Here is a 21,682-nt window from a genome sequence, read left to right as displayed (position 1 = left end):
TAAGCGGGGCCGCCCGCCCTCCTCCTCCTCCTCCCGCGCCCCTCGGCCGCCGCAGCCGCGCCCGGGCCGGGCGGTCGCTGAGGCTGCGGCGGCTGCTGAGGGAGCCGCAGCCGTGGGGCTGCCACTCGGGGCCGCGGCAGTGGGCGTGTGACGGGCGCCCGCGCCCCGCTGTCCCTCCGCCCCGGCGGCCGCTGAGGGGAGCGGGGCACCGGCTCCGGGCAGGCACCGCGGCTCCTGATAAGCTCCCACGGCGCCGGGTCGGGGGGCGCAGCGTCAGCGCGGCGTGGGCTGTGCCTTTGGCCTGTTGAAGGGCGATGGAGAGTCGCACCTGGAGGAGTAGCCATAGCCCCGTGACAGAGGCTCGGGGTTGGCGCGGCGCCCGCTGATCCCCTTGGGACTCGGGGGCCCAGGTGTGAGCAGGCTGAGCCTCTGGCTGCGGCTGTGGGGAGGTGGGAGCGGGCAGAGCGTGTATCGCTCGAGCGGCGCTCACGGCACCGCACACCCGCCTCTGCCTGCGGTAGCGTGAGCGAGGGCAGAGGGGGTGCGCCCGGTGCGATCTGTATTTGTGGTGGGGAGCACCTGCCAGCGGCGTAGGAGGGAGAAATCGAGGTGAAAGTTAATAACATTTATTTGGAGCGCGCTTTGATTGGTTGCTTCGCTCCGTTTGTCGGAGCGCGGATGTGAAACTTGGCGCCCGAGCACCTGCTTTCAGAAAGGCCGCTTGGATTCCGCGTCATGCACGTACAGGTTTTATTGCTCTGGCTGCTGACGGTGTCGGGGCTGTTTGGGAAGGCAGGGAGATGGAAGTTAATCAGTCTGCTTTCCGTTCGTGCTCCTACTCGCATGTATGTGGCGGCTCCAGGCTTTAATCCTGCAATGTAGTGACATCGTAGGAGACAGTTGTGACATCAGTGCTGGCATCGGGCATCACTGGCTAAAGCAGAAGGGAGGAGACTTAAAAAAAAAAAAGTAATGGTGCTTTTGTTAAATATAGTATTGAATTGCTTCTCTTCCTGTCTCTGTTATTGTAGTTTCATAAGCTACCTTTTATTTTTTAAAATTAAGTCAGTCTGGCCGGTTTGCTCTTGGCGCACGTTTTAAATGTTGTGCTGCCCTATCATATGATTTATTTAAGAAGGAAGCAACTGTTAAAAGTAGAAATGGTATTGACTCCCTTCTGTTGACACTTGGAAACAAAACCATGTCTTTCTCAAAACATCATGTTATTAGAATGCCCACTTCCATTGACTCAAGGGCGATAATATATATGTCTTTTGGCTTTTTTTAAATGAGACCTTTTTTTGCCAGCAACCTCTGGTGTTCTTTCTATCCCTCTTTCAATTTCTTGTAGCCACACACAGCTTGTGAAGTAGGGAGTGGGGCAAGGGGAAACTTTTCGGATTCACTTTATGGCAGTTGCTTTCAAGTTGTTGTGGACTATGCTAAATGCTATTAATAAAACTGCAATTCTCTGTGAAATGTTTTATATCCTAATTTTACAAGGGGCATGTCAAAATACCATTTTTGAAAGTCATCAGAGGAGACTATTTCTCAGTTTGGTATTGGTGGTAGCAGTTTGTGAGTAGCCATTTCTGCCTTTTGCTTCAAGTTCAACCTATGTTACTTACTGCTTGGTCACACAACTGCAGAGATAAGAAATAAACGAAGCAAAGCTTTTAAAATATGACCTTGAAATTATAAAGTTTGGTAGGACATTTGAAGAAATATATACCTCAAAATGCTCTTTATCTCCTAAAAAAAACCTTAACGGCCTTCATCTGACAGTACTGTGTGTATATTAAAAGCTAGAAAACAATTATTAAAAAAACTTCAAAAGATATTCCTTCTTTTCTAAGGACTATTAAACATTTGTGTGCGTTTGGTATAAATACACACTTTGGGATTGGTATTTGTCAAGAAACCTTGAATCTGGAGCTGGATTGGATTGTGTGAAAGGTCAGTTCCAAACTTAGAAGGTAGGTTTCTCCATTTAATAGATTGCAGGTGGATGAGCTTGGTGTAGTGACCAAGAAGAAGTAGTTTGCAAAGAAAGCCTGGGGTTTGTGGTAAGGTATTTTAAAGGATGGAGACTATAACTTAGAGGTAAATAGATTTGAATTCTGAGCAGCTGTTAATTATTCAAATAGCTGAGTTTTTTTTCTTTTCGTTGTTCTAGTCCAAGAAAAAAGGTCTGAGCTTTGAGGAGAAGAGAGCTCGCATGATGGAGATCTTTTTCGAAACAGTAAGTAACTTGTAATTATCCTGCATTTACATTGGTGGGAAAGCATGTCCTGAAAGGAGCTTAACTGCAGATCAACTCTGTATCCCAGTATGCATTTCACTGATGCCCTGTGTCATCAGTTAATAAATTACAGGCACAAAGTTTCCTTCATTTAGCTTCTAATCAGGTGGATCATCTCCTGGTGGAGCCAAGGCATGGACATGCACAGATGTGTTAAAATCTTTATGTGCTACCTATGCACATTGTCTCTTTTTGAGTCTGTTACCATAAGAGGGACAGTAGGAGATTAGGAGGTAGCTCACTGCATTTTAGGGGAAAAGGAAAAAAAATCTGAGTGTTAGAAAAGTTGAGAGCAGACCTAGAAGAGGTCCTTGGGGGGAAGAGACCTGGAGATACAAAAGCAGAGCTTCAGTTGTATGTTATCCATATGTTATCCACCGTGTTTCACCTATTAAAAAAAGTACTGTGACCCAAGTACTTGAGCAATGTGGTGCATCTGGTGCTGGCAATCTGACCTGGGCTCTGTGTGCCCTAAGGGCTTTATGGTCTAACTAGGCAAAATATGGTGACTTTACAGTACCAAAGGAAAGAACAGGGCTTGTTACAATAATAGTATTTTTCTTATTATTTAATTCTCAAGAACATTCCAGTTCTGTTGAGGAATATGCAGCCCATTTCCCTAGCAAAACCAAAACATACAGTGTATTTTCTACTTGCTGCTGTTGGCATTGATTTAGTATAAGAAACACTCAGGCTTAGATGATGCTGTCATTTGGAACTAAATTGTCTTTCATGTTTTGCACAGAAAGATGTGTTCCAGTTGAAGGATATAGAGAAGATTGCTCCAAAAGAAAAAGGGATTAGTAAGTGTTTATGAAAGTTATTTCCCTTGAACCATTAATCATTTTTGGGGCAGGTCAAGTAGCGTAAATTTTCCTGGCTACAATTTTAGGCCTGTGGTTGTAATAATGGAAAAAATATCTAGAATGGGAAACTGGTCAATGGCAGGGCTGTAGTGTTAAAAGTGACATGGGATGGGGGCTTTCCTAGGCTCTAAGTTGCCTGACTTGCAGTGACTTTCAGTGTATGAAATCATTATATGCACTCGGGTTTTAAAGATCTGTCTGTAACGTCATAAATATTTTAAAATGCTAGTCCAAACATACACCAACAGTGTTCTGTTGAGCTGTTCCCCTCCAAAAATGGCTGGACAGCTGTAGATGGAAGGAGTTTTTCTTTTCAATGAAAGCCTTCCTCATGAGATCCATTGGTTTAGGATTAGGTCCAAGAGGATTTATCTTATGCTGTTGAATTGTTTTATATGTTCCTCATTCTTCTTCCTTCTATGTTCATTGACAAAAGGGGGGCAAAGCAGAATGTTCATGTAGTTACCACTGTCCTTGACTGTCATATCTTGGTGGCATTGCAAGAGTAAATGAACTTGCTGAAAGAACTGCAGATGTAAATATCACAAAGCTGAGTTTTTCAATTGTGTCAGCAGCTAACAGGCACTCATGGGCTTCTGAAGAGACGTGGTGCTTGTCTTGATTGGTTTGCAAATGCGTATATTCGGTTGTAATTTGTGGTAAATACAAGCAGTAGAATTTAATATTTAAAAATCAACTGTAGAGTTTCTAAAACCATTAACATCTTTGAATAATCCAAAGTCATCCAGCCTCTGCATATGAAGGCATTTAGCCACACAACACAAGCCCCAGTTACTCTGAAAAGAAAAATGACTAGCCTGTGGAAAGGCCCCATCCTGGCATCCAACCTATGGCTTCCAAAACATAGATTTTGATCTGGGATCCCTTTTAGACTAGAAATTGAACATCAAATACCAAAACCCATAAATGAGCTCCAAAGTCTTTATATCTTCAACACTTGAGGATAATATAACGATTTTGCTTTGTTAACAGGCATCATTTTTTAAAATGGTGACTTATACCACAGATTTGCTAAAAAATGATCAATTATGTTCAGAAACGCTTTGGGTCCTTGTAACTGCAGGTGAGGTTCTGTATTGGAACAAAATCAAGAGTAGAATCTGTCCCTCCTGAGTCTGTAGACTCATGGCTTTAGTACCTCTGCTGCTATTAAATGCTTTGATAAGCATTACAAAGTGAAATGTAATTACACTCCTAATCAAGAAATTGTAAATTAATCCATATTAAAATTAAGATTGCAGGACAACTTCTGAAGTACCTCTCATGGGTTTGTTATGGTATTGTACTGTGCTATGCGTGTATGTTGTATGGTACTCATGAGTGGTGTTTTGCAAATAACTGTTAGCAGATGTGCAGAATAGCAGTCTTTAGGAACAAACTGCTGATTTCAAAGAGATTCATGCTTTCAAGGGAAGCTTCTGGCATGGTGGGTGTCCTCTTGAAATCTTCTAGCTAGCTGACTAATATTAGAGTAAAATATTCATACAGGTGATTATAGATGGTGGGTTGTTTATTCATAATTCTCCATAGTTTAGATGCTATGCAGTTCTAATTTGATATTTTTGCTTTTGTTAGCCTCGATGTCAGTGAAGGAGATTCTGCAAAGCCTAGTTGACGATGGCATGGTGGACACTGATAGAATTGGAACTTCCAATTATTTCTGGGCTTTTCCAAGTAAAGCTCTTCATGCCAGGAAGCGTAAATTGGAGGAGTTGGAGTCTCAGGTAAATTTATTTTATGAAAAATACTTCTTTATCTGAATGGGTTTGCTTTTCTTATACCCCCTGATCATTCTTGTTTATATCTCTTGTGTACAAATGTACATGCCCACACACAGAGATTTTTACTATAGGAATTATCTGTCACACATGGTAGGATGTTCTCATTATCTTACTGTCACATCAGAAAAATGTTGGAAGTTCTTGTTGGAGCTTGAGAACACTTTTTATCTACTTGGTGCTGGAAGTATGTTATTCATGATGCAAAGTGTCATTTAAGGACTCAAAATATTTAGGTAGTGTATGGTTTTGTGTCTCTTACATAATGTAGGCCATCCTGTGGTAATAATGTAAAAGTCATGAGTGCTGAAATGCATAACCTGAGTAAATGTGGCAGTGGTTTCTCATTATGGCCATTGTGCTTTCCTCTCTGCTTTATCTATGGCTTAATTTGTGAGCACTTCTGTAATCCCATACTGTACTTATAGTAGGAGAGAAGAGCAAATTGGTCATGAATCAAGGAATCAAAGAATGGCTGAGGTTGGAAGGGACCTCTGGAGACCATCTAGTCCAATTCCCTGCTAGAGCAGGTTCACCTGGAGCAGGTTGCACATGATCACATCCGGGTTATAAGAGAAGGAGACTCCACAGCATCTCTGGGCAGCCTGTTCCAGTGCTCTGTCACCCTCGAAGGAAAGAAGTTTTTCCTCTTACTTACATGGAACTTCCTATTTGTGCCTGTTGACTCTTGTCTTCTCACTGGGCACCACTGAAAAGAGTCTGGCTCCATCCTGTAGACACCTGCCCTCACAGTCATCTCTTCTCCAGATGCACAGGCCCAGCTCCCTCAGCCTTTCCTTGTAAGAATAGTGCTCCAGTCCCCTCATCATCTCCATAGCCCTCTGTAATTGCTTGTCTTTCCTGAATTGGGCAGAGCACTCCTGATGCAGCCTCACCAGGGTGGAGTAGAGGGGAAGGGTAGGCTCTTCTGCAGAAGAGCAAGGCAGTCTTTTGTTGCAGCATTGCTGTTCTGTTGGTCTGGTTCTTAACTACTTCTTAGGAACTGTCTTTCTTGCTTCTTCTAATGGGAGTGGGAAAGCATCTGTCTTTCAGTTTATTTGCAACGGGAGTATACGATAACAAGATCAACAAAATAGATTTATGAGACCATGTGTGATTGCACCACAACACTGCCAAGTTTTCCCGTGCTTATTTAGCATTATAGTCTTTAATAAAAAAATCATTTGAATTAATGCAAAATTATTGGTAGCATCTGAACATTTTTACAGACTTTGTTTTCTTCAGGCATAGCTCTGGTATCATCATGGCCTTCTTATGTGCAGTGTTGTCAACTTCAGCTACTTCATTATATTTATACAATTATATCAAGATAATTAAAAAAAAAAAAAGTTTTTTTCCCCAGCTTGAATTGAAAAAGGAGTTTGATTTAACTGGATATAGTTGCACTGTTTTCAAGGATGGACTTAATCTGGCACTACTGAGCTTAAATTAATTTTTATGAACTGGTAGTAACAATGCACTGATTCTTACTCCAGTGAAGTTTCATCTGTCTGAAACAAGAGATTAGTTTAACTCTGCACTGACTTGGAACTGAATTCCCTAGCAAAGTTACTCAACTTACTAGTATATTCATGAAAGTTTTAGATCAGGCTGTTTACTCTGCCAGAACATAAATGCCACCTGAGCAATTGAACAAATACATGCCAGAATTCTGTCTCTGTTCACCAAACGGTCTGGTGCCATTGTCTTGTTCAGTGCAAATGATTTGCTCTTGTGAATTTTCTGTTGTTGCTCATACTCCATATTATACTCAAGTAGCTGAATGAAGGAGTTGGTTGGTTCTCTGCCCTTGGGCCTAGTCCCATCATGAATTTCAAAGATAATTGGTCAAGCAGGTCTCTAGCATACCCTGATGAATGTCTTGCAGAATCCAACTAATGTGTTCCACCATAAATATCCTGGAGTTATCTACAAAAATATGCTGTACTGCTTTAAATGTACTTTTACATTATTAAACACAAAACCGTCTATTATTGTGGAATTATAATAAGCATGTAGTTACTGTATTGTAACATCATTTTATGATTATTTCTGTGTAGGAAGTAAACCATGCTGATATGAACAGTTTTGCAACATAAAACTATTAAAAAGAAATATTTTTATACCAGACCCTCATTTGCAAACCAAGTCCTGCTCCTTGTATGTGGGTTTATTGGTATAAGAGCTCTCTTTAGACCATGTTATGAGTCTTGTAAAGTACTTCTATTCATTACCTCGCTTTTCTGATGAGACTTGAAATGTTTCAGCATTTCAGGGAAAAGCATTTTTACTAGCTGAACATAACTTCCCTGTTGACACAGTGGAAAGGTGGCATTTTCAATGAATAGCTCTCTGAACATTTTTACAAGATGATAACAGATTCTGTCTGTGAGTTCAAATTAGCTGTTTTGGTGTTTGTAGTCTTCTTGATGTGAACACATACAGATTTTCTTAAGGGTTTCTAAACCCAGTCACCGAGTATCACAAAACTTCCTGTCAGAACATGTAAAGCAGAAGAAAAAAGTCAGCTATTTTACCATTTCTGTTGCATGTTGCCTTTGATCTTTCCTGTATACAGCTTTTGGCATGCTGAGAAATATGCTTTGCTTCTGTGTCTTGTCCAGATTGATTGGTAACTTGTGAGTTGGTCTCCTTCTTTAGCAGTTAAAAGCCAGAATCAAGCTGCCTTACTTAAAGCATGTTTAAAAATCCAGCAGTTTAGTTCATACTGCAGTTAAGGCTTTTTACCAGGAGACAATATCTTTGTTTGCTGAGGGTAAATAGTGAAGGGAAAGGAGTGATCTCTAATGCTGAACTAAGACATTTGAAAATAATTTGGAGGAACAGAACAATCTTCTCCATGATGCAAATCCTTCTATTAATTCATATCTCTGAGGCTTAGGTTTGACAGGTTGGGCCTGCTACAGGACCTTTTGCCTGCATACATTGGTACTTCAGCATGTTCTAGACAAGTTGCTCACAGTATTCTGTATCTTACAGAACTTGTGATTGTGGGGAGGCTGGTTTGGGAACTGTTCTTGAAAGAGTTCTTTTGTTTCAGATTTTTTAGTGATTAATAAGCCACACCCCAATTTACTCAGTAGCAAAGAAGTCTGACTCAGTATTCATGATGAAGAGCAAGCGAGTTTTGCCCAGATGTTTGAAGTTGCACTTCACAGGGCTTCTGGTATACCCTAGATTTTTTTTCTATAAGGATATATGACATCATTAGTGTGATCCCTTTGTGCAGCGCTATGACAATTAAAAATAATGCTAAAGTTTCTTGACAGCTCACCTCCCTGACCCCACCTTTCAGCTTGCTTTTGTGGGGGCAGGTGTTTGGAGAGGGGCACTAATCCCTGAACTTATATATGTGGCAAACTTGTGCTGATCTAATTAGGTTTAGGATCTTGGTGCTGCCCTCTAACTCAGAGTTACTGTTTGGACTTCTTCCTGTTTTTCTGAAAAGCAAGGACAGCAGATGCTTCTGCTGCTGTTTTTTCCAGTAGCTCACAGAGTAAGAGAATTGCTAAGTAGGTGCCTGTGGAGTTTGTATTGATTTATTTTGCAGTGACATGGCTGCTTTTAAAGGTTTATACCTTCTGCCAGATGTTTGTTCTTCATCTCTTGGTTATGCTTATGCAGCTGTGAAGGGGACCACTGAAAAAGTGAAAGAAGTTGGAAGTTGCATTGTAGTTAGATGGGTTTATACACACATTTGGTTTGTTTGCATGTGGCAGTTGCATTTAGTTAGATGGGTACAGCTATGAGATGGTGAAACCATAGCAAGGGTGTGGACTGAGAAATACTGTTTTAACAATGTTTGTAAGTGAAGAAATTTTTAGTGGAACCTCACCTGTCCAGAGAGCTGTGGAAGCTTTACTGGCAGGGTGCTTAGGTTGTGAGTTTTTTCCTTTAATAAGAAAAGGATATGGTTTTATTCTTTATCAGTATTTTCCTGCTGTATTCTGAAGCTTTGAGTAACCTGTGATCACTTATAGTTAGATAAAATGAGATTTTATTCTCGGCATAACAATATTGGATGCTTGGGGTTTTTATTAAACTAACAAAGAATTTGACTTGCACCATGTAACAGAAAGATCATCATTTATTGGTGATTCCACTGCTTTTTGTTGATTGTGTAGCCTGCATAAAATGAGGAGACTGGATAATGACAGCCATGTTCAATCTTGGGCAAGAGCTGCCAATGTGTTTCATAAAATTAGCTCCCTTGCGTATTTGGGGTTTTGTATTGTTCTGCTGGATGTGTTGTTGCAGAAGGGACATGAATGTGAAGGATATGTTGCCTGCTAAAGAGGAGAAGACGTATGCAGCCAAAAACTTGACAACAGTGTTATCAGGTAGGAAATGGCCTATCAATGAGTGAGGAAAAGAGAAACCTTTCTGATGTAGCCGTAGTATAAACAGATTCAGCTTAGATTTTCTTTCATTTTTTCGTCTGTGTCTTGGGTAAAACACTTGCAACTGTTCTAGGTGATTTAATGCTGGTTTGCATTTTGCTTTGTAGTGGCTTCAATTAAGCATTAATTGAAGTAACTAGTAACAGTGAGCCTTTGTCTCACAAGGGCTGATGAGTCTGCAAACCATGATCCTCAGAAGCCATGAGGAGTGTCCCATCTCTCCAGCACGTTGTCTGCCATAGCCAGTGTGACAGAGGGCATCTCAGCTGGAGTTGCACAGGGCAGGTTTAGTACTGACATGGCAGGGCCTAAGGGAGGCAGAAGCAATTTCAATGGTCCTTGGTGACATTGAAGAGTGTCTGGCATTCAGTATGACAGGCATATATGTTGGAACCATAAGGTTATAGAGGATTGCCATAAGCATAATGTAGTACTTTAAGCAGATAGGGACCTGAAATACCAAGTACTTCAAAGATATTGTGGTTGTTAGTGTAACTATTGAGAGTATTGGGAGTACTGTAGTCCAATAGCTTGGGGAAACAACCAGTTTGCTTCCTTTCCTCCGTCTGGTGTTGTAACAGTTCATTTCACTGTTCAGTTCAAACCCGTTCATTTCACTGTGTTATTGTTGTTTGTCTCACCTTATTTCTCCTGGTGTTGCTTTCCCGGGGGTTAATCTTTTGTATTCTTAGGCTTTGCAAGGGAAAGTTTAACAGCAAACAGTATTAGAGCTTCTGTTCCAACTGAGAGCAGGATGGTGTCATGTTGCACTGCAAAAAAGATTGAACAGAATCTTTGCGAGCAGGATACAGGATGGACTTTTTGTGCTGTTTCCTGTGCTCGCATCAAAATACTCATGAGCAACAGAGATTTGAGAGTTTATGGCAATTTTTTTTCTCCCACCAAGCATTGCATTGGGCCAGTGTTAATTAAGATAAAAAGGATTAGTTGATGTTTCATTCCTTAAATCCCTGCCCTAGGGTTGGTAAGAGGAGGGATTTTCACTTCCCATGACTTGTATATTGAGCCAAGGGAAGTATTTAGAAGTCAATACATCCTAACTCTCATTTGGCAGCTAGTTTAAAACAAAACAAAACAAAAAACCCTACCGAAAAACCAACATGTTGAAATAAAGTGACTTCATATGTATCAAATTGATTGTACTTATGAGCATTGAAATATGAAAAGCAAAAGGATTTATTTTAGTAAAAAAATAACCTGAGGCAATGCTATATTAGGAAATGCTTATGTTAGGAATGCACATTGTTTGAAAATAGTTAATGGAAAAAAATAATCGTATTGTGAGTAGTGTGGCTTGAATCATCCTGAAGATATTTGACAACATAACTAAAAGGAGAGAACCATGTTTGTTTAGAATGCACACAGAACATTTTGAGTTTTAACTATCAGAAAGTTCTTTCAAGATGCAGCTTGGGTTTATTTCTATCCTTTTAGGTGTATTTTTCCTCCTTAAATACTGTGACTGGGTTACTGCATGGGAAGTTGTTAAACAGAGTCCGATTGAGACCACTGACTGAAGTTCAGGAAACTTCTGCTGCCCAAACTGTTTCAGTCTGAGCAGCCTCTTCCTTAATCCAGTTGATTCACTAAGTTGTTGGGGTATTTCCACACAGTTTGATTGCTTCTGGACTGCAAGTAGGTACAAATGCTCAGTGGTGGCTGGCTAAAAGCAACCCTGAACGGAGGTACAAATCCGTGGAGATGTCATGTTCAGTGAGGAGTAATAAGCCTGATGGTGCTTGGAGTCGGGTGATGTTGCTGAAGCTGCTGGACAAGATGTGCCCTGGCTGCCGCTTTGAATCAGTAGGGAGTGCCTGCAGGCCCTATTGTTGTGAAGCAAGCTTTTGGCATTGCTTTGTACCTCAGCAGATGGTACACTATCGGCCCTTACCAAAGCTCCTTGCATACCTCAGGTCTCTATTGCAATTTTCAGCCTCTGACGGTTCTGAATTCAGGATCTCACTGGGGGTTTTTTACCTTATGGAAGTGATGAGCTGTTCTTACAGGTGCATGTGCAACACCTTTAGAATCCATGACCTAATGCTTTTGACAGAACAGGTTATTTTTTTGGATGTAAGATTTTCACATTATGATCAGTTGAAAAGCTGTAGTAATGCAGTATTCAGTGTGTTTTTAAACAACTTTTTTCATTTATCGAAAATAAAGGACTTGCAGGCATAAAGTGTCTTAAGGTTTATCATGATTTTAAGCTTTACTGAAATACCTTTTAGAAAAGCTCAACGCTATCTTTTTGTATATATTTTATTAATGATAGGGAGTAGGTGGCGTAGTTAAAGAATTGTCCTCTAAAACCAGAGAAGTACATCAGAACTTCTGCAGCTAATGCCTGTGACTTGTGTTAGGAATTATTTATTTAGGCGTTTTTCTCGTTCATTGATTTAGACATATGTATGCTTACAATTTAATTTTGCTAGCTTGAAGAAAATATAATAGATGTCCCTTTCCAGGAAAAATAAAAGTCTAATTGCTAAAGATGTCTGTCTTTTAATGCCCATTATAAGGCCTTGAGCAACCTGGTCTAGTGGGAGGCATCCCTCCCCATGGCAGATGGTCTTTAAGGTCCCTTCCAACCCTTAAGATTCTGTGATTCTATAATACATAGGCAGGATCCCAGTGTGTTGACTAACGTGTTAGAGCAGTCTTCCCATATCCATGCTGGGCCTCCCTTTTTCCCTCTTATTTGAGGACATGTCATTTAGCTTTCTCCTTATTTATTTAGTTATTCTTCCTTGGGTCAGCCTGGCCACTTTGATAGTCTGCAGCCCCAGTGTGCTGAGTGATTCCATTTAATTCTGCCTCATGACTCTCCCAACAGAGGCAATTAGTGACCCCTCCCTGCTGCAGGCTTTCACTCACCTGTACACTTTATTTGAACTAAAGGACTAGACTCATAAAGAAAAGGCCCACTGCAAAGCTGGTATGGTCTGACTAGTTAACATCATACCATCCAGAGGGAGCTGGAGCAGTGAAGAGCTCCCTTTGAAACAAGAATTTGTTTAAAATTTAAGCCTGAGAATTTGCATCATTTAAACATTGCAAATACGTTGATTTTATCTGTGCTGGTTTGTTTGTTGATCCTGTAAAGCTTATTCTCTGGATTAGTCTCCTGGAAAATGCTAATAACATTTTATTTGAACAGTCCAGGGTTTTTGTTAGCCTCTTTGCATCTTGCATGTGAAAAATGGTGATGCCTTGAAATGATTCTGAATTTAGTAAGTCCTAAAATGTCCAGCAGAGAATACTCTTCTAATGCTGTAATTTATTAGAGCCTTCTGGAATTATGTTTTATGGCATGCTACAAAGCCCTGGAGACTATGCTTAGTTACTGCTGTCATGGCAGACTTCTAAAAATACAGTGCTCTGGAGGCTTCTGTTAGAATTAAGCAACTTCATAATTTGGTGTTCATTAGTTGAATTTCATGCTTTTCCTTTTACTAGCTGCTCATATGTAACTAGATGGATGGCAACTGTGAAGTGTAGATTTCCCTTTCCTTCCTTCTGGATGAGCATAAGGTAAAATTGGCATGATTTAAGAGCAATTTTTTTTTTAAAAACACTGCCTCTGTAGGAACTCTAAAGATTATAAAATAGATTTGAAGAAGATTCCTATTATATTAAAAAGGATATATCATTACCGTCCCCCACTAGTGTATATTATATATTCTTCCTGATATAATGGAGGAAAGAACAACAGGTTTTTCAAACAGTGTTTTCTGTGAAACTGTCAGTTTTTTGGGTGATATCATCTCACAGTTTACCTTTTCGAAGAGGCTTGCATACTGGCTGCTGACTTAGTCCCTGACATTGCAATGAAATTGTGAATCTGAAATGAAAAGAAACTGGGAGTAAACACGGGCCTTGCACCCCAGAAGCCCAGTCAGAGCTGGCACAGATGCAGCCCTGCATGTCTCCCTGTGCCCCACAGTGGGCATGGCAAGTGTGAGTGACAGTGACAGTACAGCATATCAACAGAAACTCTGTATCCCAAGGAAGTTTAAAGGGTTAGGTGTTCTGTGCTGTCTGGAAGTTTGCCTCTGCTATAAGGCCAGGAGCTTCCAGCCTAGGGATAGGGCAGAGGCAATACTACTTTCAAAGCTGGATTTGATGGACACAGTTAGTCGTAATCCTATTTAATTTGAACTTTGACTTTCACCTTAAAATATTGTAATTCAATTAATAAAGCATATTTTATTTTAGAAAATTAGCACACATGCAGAAATAAACTACCAGCATACAATTATAGAAGTCTACATTCATAGCATTTTCTTCTTTTGAAAGGAATTAAAAAAAAAAAATAGAAAAAAACCAGAGTATAAAACCAAAATGTGTGAAGTTATTTTGAACAGGGAGACTTTAGAGGAAAGGTCTTCCTTATAACAGCCAAACAGCTCGTTATTTTTGAACACATGATAATTCCATCAAAGACTGTTCTATGTATCAGGAATTGTTGATGACTTGGTTATCTGTCTGAGCATTACTTAAAAATGATGAAATTGGCAGGAGTGAATTTGTAAGACTGCTGTCAAAACTCTGAAATTTGATAGATGTATTTTACTGATAATATCACAGTGTAGAATTTGGGCATTTTTAAGAGTCTGTGGAATAAAGTTTGATTTGTTTTTTGTAGTATTTAAGCAGGACTTGAGCTCAGGGAATATCAGATGAATAATGTGTTTTATCTTGGGACTGTCTGTATTTAGTCCCTGAAGGCATTGTCAGTGTATAGCCCAGCTGCTTAGGATAGCAATCTTTAAAAGCCCTTTAGGGGAAAATTAAAACTTTTCTTCTTTCTCTCCCCCTCTTTTTAAGGGAAAATATTTTTCGATGTTCTTTTTGCCTTGAACAGACCTGTTAACTATCACCTTGGACATTCTGGGTTTAGTAAATACACTAATATGCAGTAACAAGCATATCCTTCATGTCCAGGTATTCAAATTTTCTATAGCTCTGTCAGTCATGTGAATGTCTTTTGAAGCTCTTTCAGCTTTCCTTATTAGACTACTTGCATTTGTGAAACAGTGTTGGAGAATAAAGTGTTTCAGCTGTTTTTCTGTTGTTTTGGGGTGGGTTTTTGGGGTTGATTGGGGCATACTTGGTATCTGTTTCTGAGTAGACAACCATCTGTCCCTCAGGTCGTGCCAATTATGCCAACTCTGAAAGCAGCCACAGAAATTCAGTTCTTTTATTCAGCCTGCACAACTGTTTCTTTCACCTTTTGTCTATTAAGGAGGTTGGCCTGGGGTGTTTTTTTTCTATTGCATAACTAGTACTTATCAAATGATGTTGCAAATGAATGAAACAAAAACAAAAGCTCATGACAAGACTTCTCTTAGTAAACTTTAGCTTAATTATTATGGCAAATCTAAAAAGATGGAAAACATTTGAATTAAAAACTACCTTTAATGTAAAGGGGTTTACTATATAGGAATAATCTTTAAAATAATTGAAACTAGCAATATAAAGCTTGTACCCGGATGGATGAAGGTTCCAGCAGAGGGGGAATTCCTCACTTATTTTTTTCTAGATAACCCACGTTCTATTTTATTTAACAAAAAGAAAAATTACTCATCTTGTATTCAGCATGACCTGAGAATAGAGCCATGCCTAATTTACCATGTGATACTTCAGTCTCACCCTTATGTGTTAGCGTGCTGAGTAAATCAGGGTTATAGGACTAAATTTATTCTTGGAGTACAAAATTGATTGTGTTTGTGGGAGGGGCAAGTAAGTCAGTATTACCCACATGAATACTCAAGGAAAACACATAAATACTGCTTATGAGTGCAAAGTTCTAACTTTGGAATTATTATTTTTTGAGAATCTTTGTAGTGCTTAGTTGTAAGGACAATTATATGGAGAGTCTGATACTTATTCAGTTAGTTCCCTGAAAACCCCTTTATTTATTTAGTATGTGTGTCTGATACTTTTTTTAATCACTGACATAAGCTACAGTCCTAAACCAAAAAAAATACCCACTCATTACCTCTTCAGTACTTCATTAAAAAGACAGAACTTGCACACTGGCAGGATTAGGAGTATGATATTTTGGAACAGCTATTATTCACTTTAAAAAACCAGTGCACCAACCTTTCATTTTGAATAGCAAATGTAATGTGTTATGGGTCTCCTTTTTCTCCAGAAAGTTACGTTTATTTCCTACTTTCTCCCAAGTTATTGGATTGACTCTTTCAAAGATTTCATTTAAAATGAGGTAATCTTTATGTGGTAAAATTTGTAGTATACGTAAAGAGAAGAGTGTTCTGGGATTGAACATTTTTCCAGGATACCTATAATGCAGTATTTAAGAAAAAAAGTTCTTATGAATACAGAAATATGGTGGGCCCTAACTCTTCTCTTTTTCTACAATCTGTTTTTCATCCATTTTATGGTGTTCTCTTACTGAAAAAAATCTTGTTTATTTTTCAGTTTCTGAGTTCAAATTCTTATTCCAAATTGCTTTGATCTCTACTCTTGTTCTCACCTGTATTTCCGGAACTATTTCAGTTTCCTAGTTGCTCCTTCTAAGTCCCAGCAAACACAAATCACTACTTCATATTGCTGAAATAACTTCGAGTGACTTGGGGTAAGACCTTGCATGCAGCTTTTCTCTTCCTTTCACAAACATTAAAAGAAAAAAACCAGATCTTTTAATTGTATTTACATAACAAGTGTATGTTTGCTATCTGTGCCTCACTAAGGGTACATCACATCCCTGATTAAAGTCCCAGTGGACCTGGTAGCTGCTCCTGCTGTAGTTCAGTTCACTGGATGGGGTATATGGAGAAATGACATTTTACGGGTGGTGTGCTGCATCCTGAGAGCAGAACGGAAGCTGCAGTATTGCAGGCCATGGTGGAGCTCTCTCCTCTGCTGTGACCACAACTAGCTGACTGAAAAGTTTGCTTATGTCTCTTTGGAGGCCCTTGGAAGTATGTATTTGTGACCGTGTATGTAAAAGAAGTAGCTGTACGCTTACTTAGTGTAGTACTTTAGAAGGCAGTTCAGCACTTCAGTCTGTTACCCTTTGGAACTTTTCTTCCTCTTGAAAGTTTTATTGTTTTAGTCAACAGTAATTGCTGAGTGGTTCCTTTTTGCATCGTTCTGTGCCTTTCTTTTAACACAACTGGTCTGTTTTCAATATTTCCAGGTTGTTCTTTGGCTGTTGATCTTTGCATTTTTGCTCTCTATATATTATTAGGCTGCTTTTTGGCTTCAGTTTTTTTGTTATCTATCTTTAGAATCTAGAGGAATGCTTTGAAGTACTTTCTCTCCATGCTGTCTGTCAATTCCATTTAAGTTTTTCAGTAGTGGGTTAGTTTTAATAACTACTGCAAATATCACCCTAAAACTCTTGAACTGCTTTTGTATAAGCCAAAAGAAAACTAGCCTTGCCTTTAGCCTGAAACAAAGCACAGTGAGCTTCAAACCTAAAGTAAATAACTTTGCAAGTTACAAACAATTAAAAAATGGATGTTTTTATTCTTTTGTAGTGCCACAGTGAGTGATGCTCACTATAGCGGTAGTTTTTAATACCATTTCTGGTTGAGTGTTTTGGCTGAAAGAAAACCAAATGTATGATATTTCTCTTTAAGACCATAATGACAGTGGGCTAACAGCTGTGAGTGCTCTTGGTGGTTAACATATGAGACCTTGGTTTGATTCTTGTCCACTGAACATACTCGGGGTATGTGTTTGCATGGCTTACACTAGGTTTGCAGATATTTTAATATGCTAGTGAGACAAACTACATGTTTGGTGGGATATTGGTGGTTAGAGTGGTTAAGAACTAGGAACCAGTGGGCATAGAACCAACAAAAACTTGGGCTGGAGAAAAAAAAATCGCTTTTTATTCTAGAATAAAAGTCTATCAGGCAAGTTTTGAGAAGGAATAGAACTGAAACTGCTGCTGTTATGTGTTGGGGTTAATGTTCCTTTTCCAGATGTACAGCACTGACTTGCTGAAGTGGAACCCTGGTATTAATGTGTTCATACTATATTATAAATTATGTGTGTACGTCTAATCTGTATCCTTTGATACAAAGCAGACCCCAAGGCCTGTGATGGAACTGATGGTTATCATCAGCACATAGCACTTTCCACACACAAACTGCTGCACAAATGTATGGCTAAACATTGTGAAGCCTTTGCAGAGTAGGAAAAATCATCCCTTTGGGGGACTTTGGATTGCATTAATGTCTAAGCTAGGCCAGTGGTCACTTAATTGACCACACTGGTCTGTAAAATTAAAGAAACTGTTCCCCAGATCTCCTGTTTTATAGATGTTAGTTACTTTCTTCATTAAACCGTCTTCTTGCAGGCTCCCAGTGTGTTTTGAAAACACTGAAAATGCTCTTGTGAAGAATCTTTTTAACTTCTTAATTTTTAATTATTTAGTCTCCCCTCATTCTTTGAGCAGTTTTCCCCTAAATGATATTTTTGCCACTTACTTGCATCTTGCTTAATCATATGCTGATTCAGAGCAGTCAGGTAGACTGGAGACATGAAGCTTTCTGTACTTCTTTTCCATACCTGGTCACCTACACTTGTGGCACAAAGTTGTTCATGTGTCAGACCAGTGATCTCTTTCAAGAGACATAGAGGAGAGACAATATCTTCTTCACTGGATCAGTCTCACTGCTATTGGCAGGAGTCACATTCCTCTGAGTGGTTAATGTCCCTTGAGAAATTGTTTGCCAGTTCCCTTGAAAAATGTCCCAAGGTTGCTCCAAAGATTGAAATATTCCATCTGCTACTATTGTTCTTTGCAATCATGCTTTTCTACAACTGGTGAGTGGGAAGGTAAGTTACCGTATTTGTCCAGATGTCATCCTCTGCTATCATACATACACAACGCTTGCAAATTCTGCTTTTTCTCTTATTGCCCTATAACCTGTCAGCTGTCATCTGCCATTTGCCCTTACCTTTCAGTTAAATATTGTATCATCTGTATACATCCTTCCTCAGATTCCTTTATCCTTGCTGATTGTCTTTCCTTATTACAGTTATTTTCAGCTGTGTTACCACCTCTGTATCCAAACCTTCCTGCTTTTCCCTTTGTCATAGATTTCTTGCACAGACCCTGGCCATCTGTTCCTACCCTTTGTATCCTTATCCTACATCAGCTTTTCTTCAATATCTTGCCGCCTTCAGCTATGCCTTTCCTTATTCTCATCTTTTGTTTGTTGTCATGGGGATGCTCACTGTGACTTCCAAATAATACACAACGAACTGTGGTTTCATTTTATTTTGTAAATTTTTTGGTTGTGAGGACAATTAAAAACTGCAAAACATCCAAAAAAATTAAAATCTGTGAGAGAAGAAAGCTAAATCTTAAATAAGATTGTGTAAAAATCATCTTTGCTTTTAGGCAGATGAACCTCATGGCATGACAATCTTGCATGTTATTTAGGTGAGAATCTAAGAAATGTCTTTCTCTCCAGAGTTTGTCATTAGTGTCTCTTTCATGATTAAATTATGTAGAATACAGAGGATCAAGAAAATAATAAGATGCCATACTGTGAAACGTGCTTCCAAGCTGGAAACCAGCTTTTATGACTTGCAATGCCCTGAGAGCTCCTTCTGTGCATCCATTTTAGTGAATGCAAAAAAAATTCCTTTAGAACTTCGTAAATATGAAAAAACAGGGAAAACAACACCTTTATGGCCTCTCTTGCAGAGAGCGTCAGCTTCTTCTTTGCACTTGTGGTATAAGGGCCTAGATAAGCTCCTTGTCTTCTCTACCTCCTCTGCCAGTTTTGTACCAGAAAAATTCTTTGTTCAGAGGTGCCAAATGATGTGTGCTCTGGCGTTTGTCTTCCCTGGGCTTTGTGAACTGCAAACTGCACCTGAGTACTTGTCCTCTTCTGAACTGTATAATCCCTCTGTTTAGTATGGCATAATGTGGGGACTAACACACCTAATTTTTTAAGAATTTGGAAAGCCCAGCAGGAGTACTGTTTAGCTATCCACCAAAATTAAGACGTTGGTGTACTTCAAGCCACGTACTGAAACCTACACTGTCTCTGTGGTTACTCTCACTGAGAGCAATAACTAAACAACGGGACATATTTTTCCTCAAATTATGTATGTCTTACCATTAGTATATTTTCTATGTAAATTGAAGAAAAACTAAAACTTTCTTTTAGAAAGGAAGCTTTCTTGTCTGTATGTATGCTTACACATGCATGAACACAGAAAGAGTAATTATATTCAAAAATTGGACTATAAAAGGAACCACTAAACCCAGTGAGCTGCAGTTGGGCTGGGTCCTAATCTATCTGGACCACCAGCATGGAGTTTCTTTTCTGGCTTTTCTGTTCTGGCTGATGTCCAAGACTTGGCAATAAGCTCTGCCTGATATTTATTATGAATTTACTTTTAATATGTATTTCTGAAAATACGAACCGAACATTAATTTCAATAGAAATTGAGAAGTGACTATAGGTCCAAAACCATTCAGTTTGCTTTGTATGAATGGGGCCTTGGTGTTTCAACTGCATGATATAAATGATATGGTTAAATTATCAAGGCTAGGGATTGCAAGAAATGTCTAGAAATGCTTTTCCACTCAGTGGGATCCTCAGTAAGAAAGGTAATGTAGAAGTGGAGGCTTCGTGTGAGGGGTTTTGGCGTAGGGCAGAATAAAACCTGGGCTCTGACAGCCATCCTTGTTGTTTTCACAATTAGTCTGATTAGTCTGTTCTACCTGACTGGTGCTCGAAGCATCTTGAAACTAAACCAAAAAGTACTTAAAAAGCATGCTGTTGTTTCTCCTTTGTTTTTTCTTTTCTTTTTTTTCCCCCTTTTGTATTGATTTCAAATGCAGTAACTATATTTTCAAACTATATTTTACTAGTTTGGTTTTTTTTTAAAATTCTCATTCATCTCATTTAATATTTCAAGAGGCTTTGTCCGATGCTGTGTATGTGTCAAGTCATATGTCCTGCTCAGCTAAAAATAGTTTCCAAAGTATCTCTGGAAAACTGCCAACTAAATTGTAAGGTCCTGGTTCAAGATGGGTGGCAGGTTAATGGAGAGAGATCTCTCTTTCCAAATTTATTTGTCCTGGAATAACAGGAAAATGGAAGTATTCACACCAGCCCTGTGAGATGTGACTTCTGTGAGATTCCTCTACCTCAGGCGTGAAGGAGGAGAACTCTGTGAGGTCTAGGAGTGTGAGGGAGCACAGTAAAAGGGGGCCATCACTTTACAGACCTTTGAGCTATAGAGGCTTCTGTTCACCAGCATGTAAAAGGGATTGGGGCCATGCCAGTGGCATATCAGACTTTGGGAATACCAGTGTCAGCTGCTGAGCAGGTGAACCTGCTACAGCTTTTGTCACTGCTTCCATTGAATAGGGAGAGCTGGAAAAGGACCAAAGAGAATCATCTAATCCAAGGCCTCCATATTATGGAGTCCTTTGCATAGCGATGCCAGATCATGGGATGAAATAGGAGTTTGGTCCCATGCTGAACATGCAAGATTATGTGCCACCATAGCAAAAATTTCTTAGACTTTAAGTTGCTTCCTGTAATTCTTCTCTGTGGTTCTAAGCCTTAGATTTATATTTGGGTGCTGTTGTGTTTATTTTCTGTTTATTTTTATTACATAAGTTATAAATATATATATCTTAAAAGGGTATATCCCCCTGTTTATTTAAATATATTAATATATATACACATTTTATAGGTATATTTAATATATGTTACTGAATAAGTTTGATTTTGTTCTTTGTTTCCTTTGCCAGTTTGCTGAAAGCAGTCAGAAAAAAGAAACTTTGCAAAAAAGCATTCAGAAATCAAAAATTGGACGTGAAGATACTGTAAGTTGCTTTGAGGGGTAGGCAATCCTACAAGGAAATAGAGCTACAAGTATGCACTTCTTGTAAATACTAGTGTAGTCCTTCCAGGTACTTTCAGATTTAAAAATATATTAAAACTTTCACTACCCAGAGGTGTAGTGAACTACCCAGTCACCGATGGTTGCTGAACTGCCAAATCTAGTAACGACAAATTTAGATGTTGGAGTTGTTTTTTTAAAACTTATTTGTAGTATAGATTGCTAAATTACTGTTCTGAGCAGCCATGTAAGCCTGGTGCTCTTTGCACACTGAAGCTGTTGACACTACAAAATAATATTTAGGCTTTATGTTTACTATATTTATGAAGCAACGTATTTGTTAGAAATACTTGATACGGTGTTCTGTGTTGCAGATTTGCACTGCAATGCTCTGTCTGAAGTCCAATAAATCAA

General features: G+C 39.2%; 1 protein-coding gene across 4 annotated transcripts in view; it reads left to right on the top strand.

Moving 5' to 3' along the window:
- Positions 1–21,682, top strand: part of MND1 (meiotic nuclear divisions 1) — a 57,911-nt gene that overhangs the window by 455 nt on the left and 35,774 nt on the right. For 2 of the 4 annotated variants that reach the window (XM_051790569.1, XM_051790566.1), the window contains exons 2-5: positions 2,177–2,242; positions 3,048–3,105; positions 4,765–4,913; positions 21,177–21,251. In XM_051790569.1, coding sequence (XP_051646529.1) covers positions 2,177–2,242; positions 3,048–3,105; positions 4,765–4,913; positions 21,177–21,251 — 348 coding nt within the window. Of the gene's footprint in view, positions 1–217; positions 411–1,935; positions 1,957–2,176; positions 2,243–3,047; positions 3,106–4,764; positions 4,914–21,176; positions 21,252–21,682 lie in introns of those variants that run through there. The other 2 variants (XM_051790567.1, XM_051790568.1) reach the window with 2 other exon arrangements.

Source organism: Manacus candei, unplaced genomic scaffold (assembly GCF_025592945.1).
Source record: "Manacus candei isolate 608988 ecotype Guabito, Panama unplaced genomic scaffold, ASM2559294v1 h1tg000028l, whole genome shotgun sequence".
Taxonomy (NCBI): Eukaryota; Metazoa; Chordata; class Aves; order Passeriformes; family Pipridae; genus Manacus; species Manacus candei.
The sequence above is the reverse complement of the archived record's forward strand: the minus strand, read 5'-3'. Positions and strand labels throughout refer to the sequence as shown.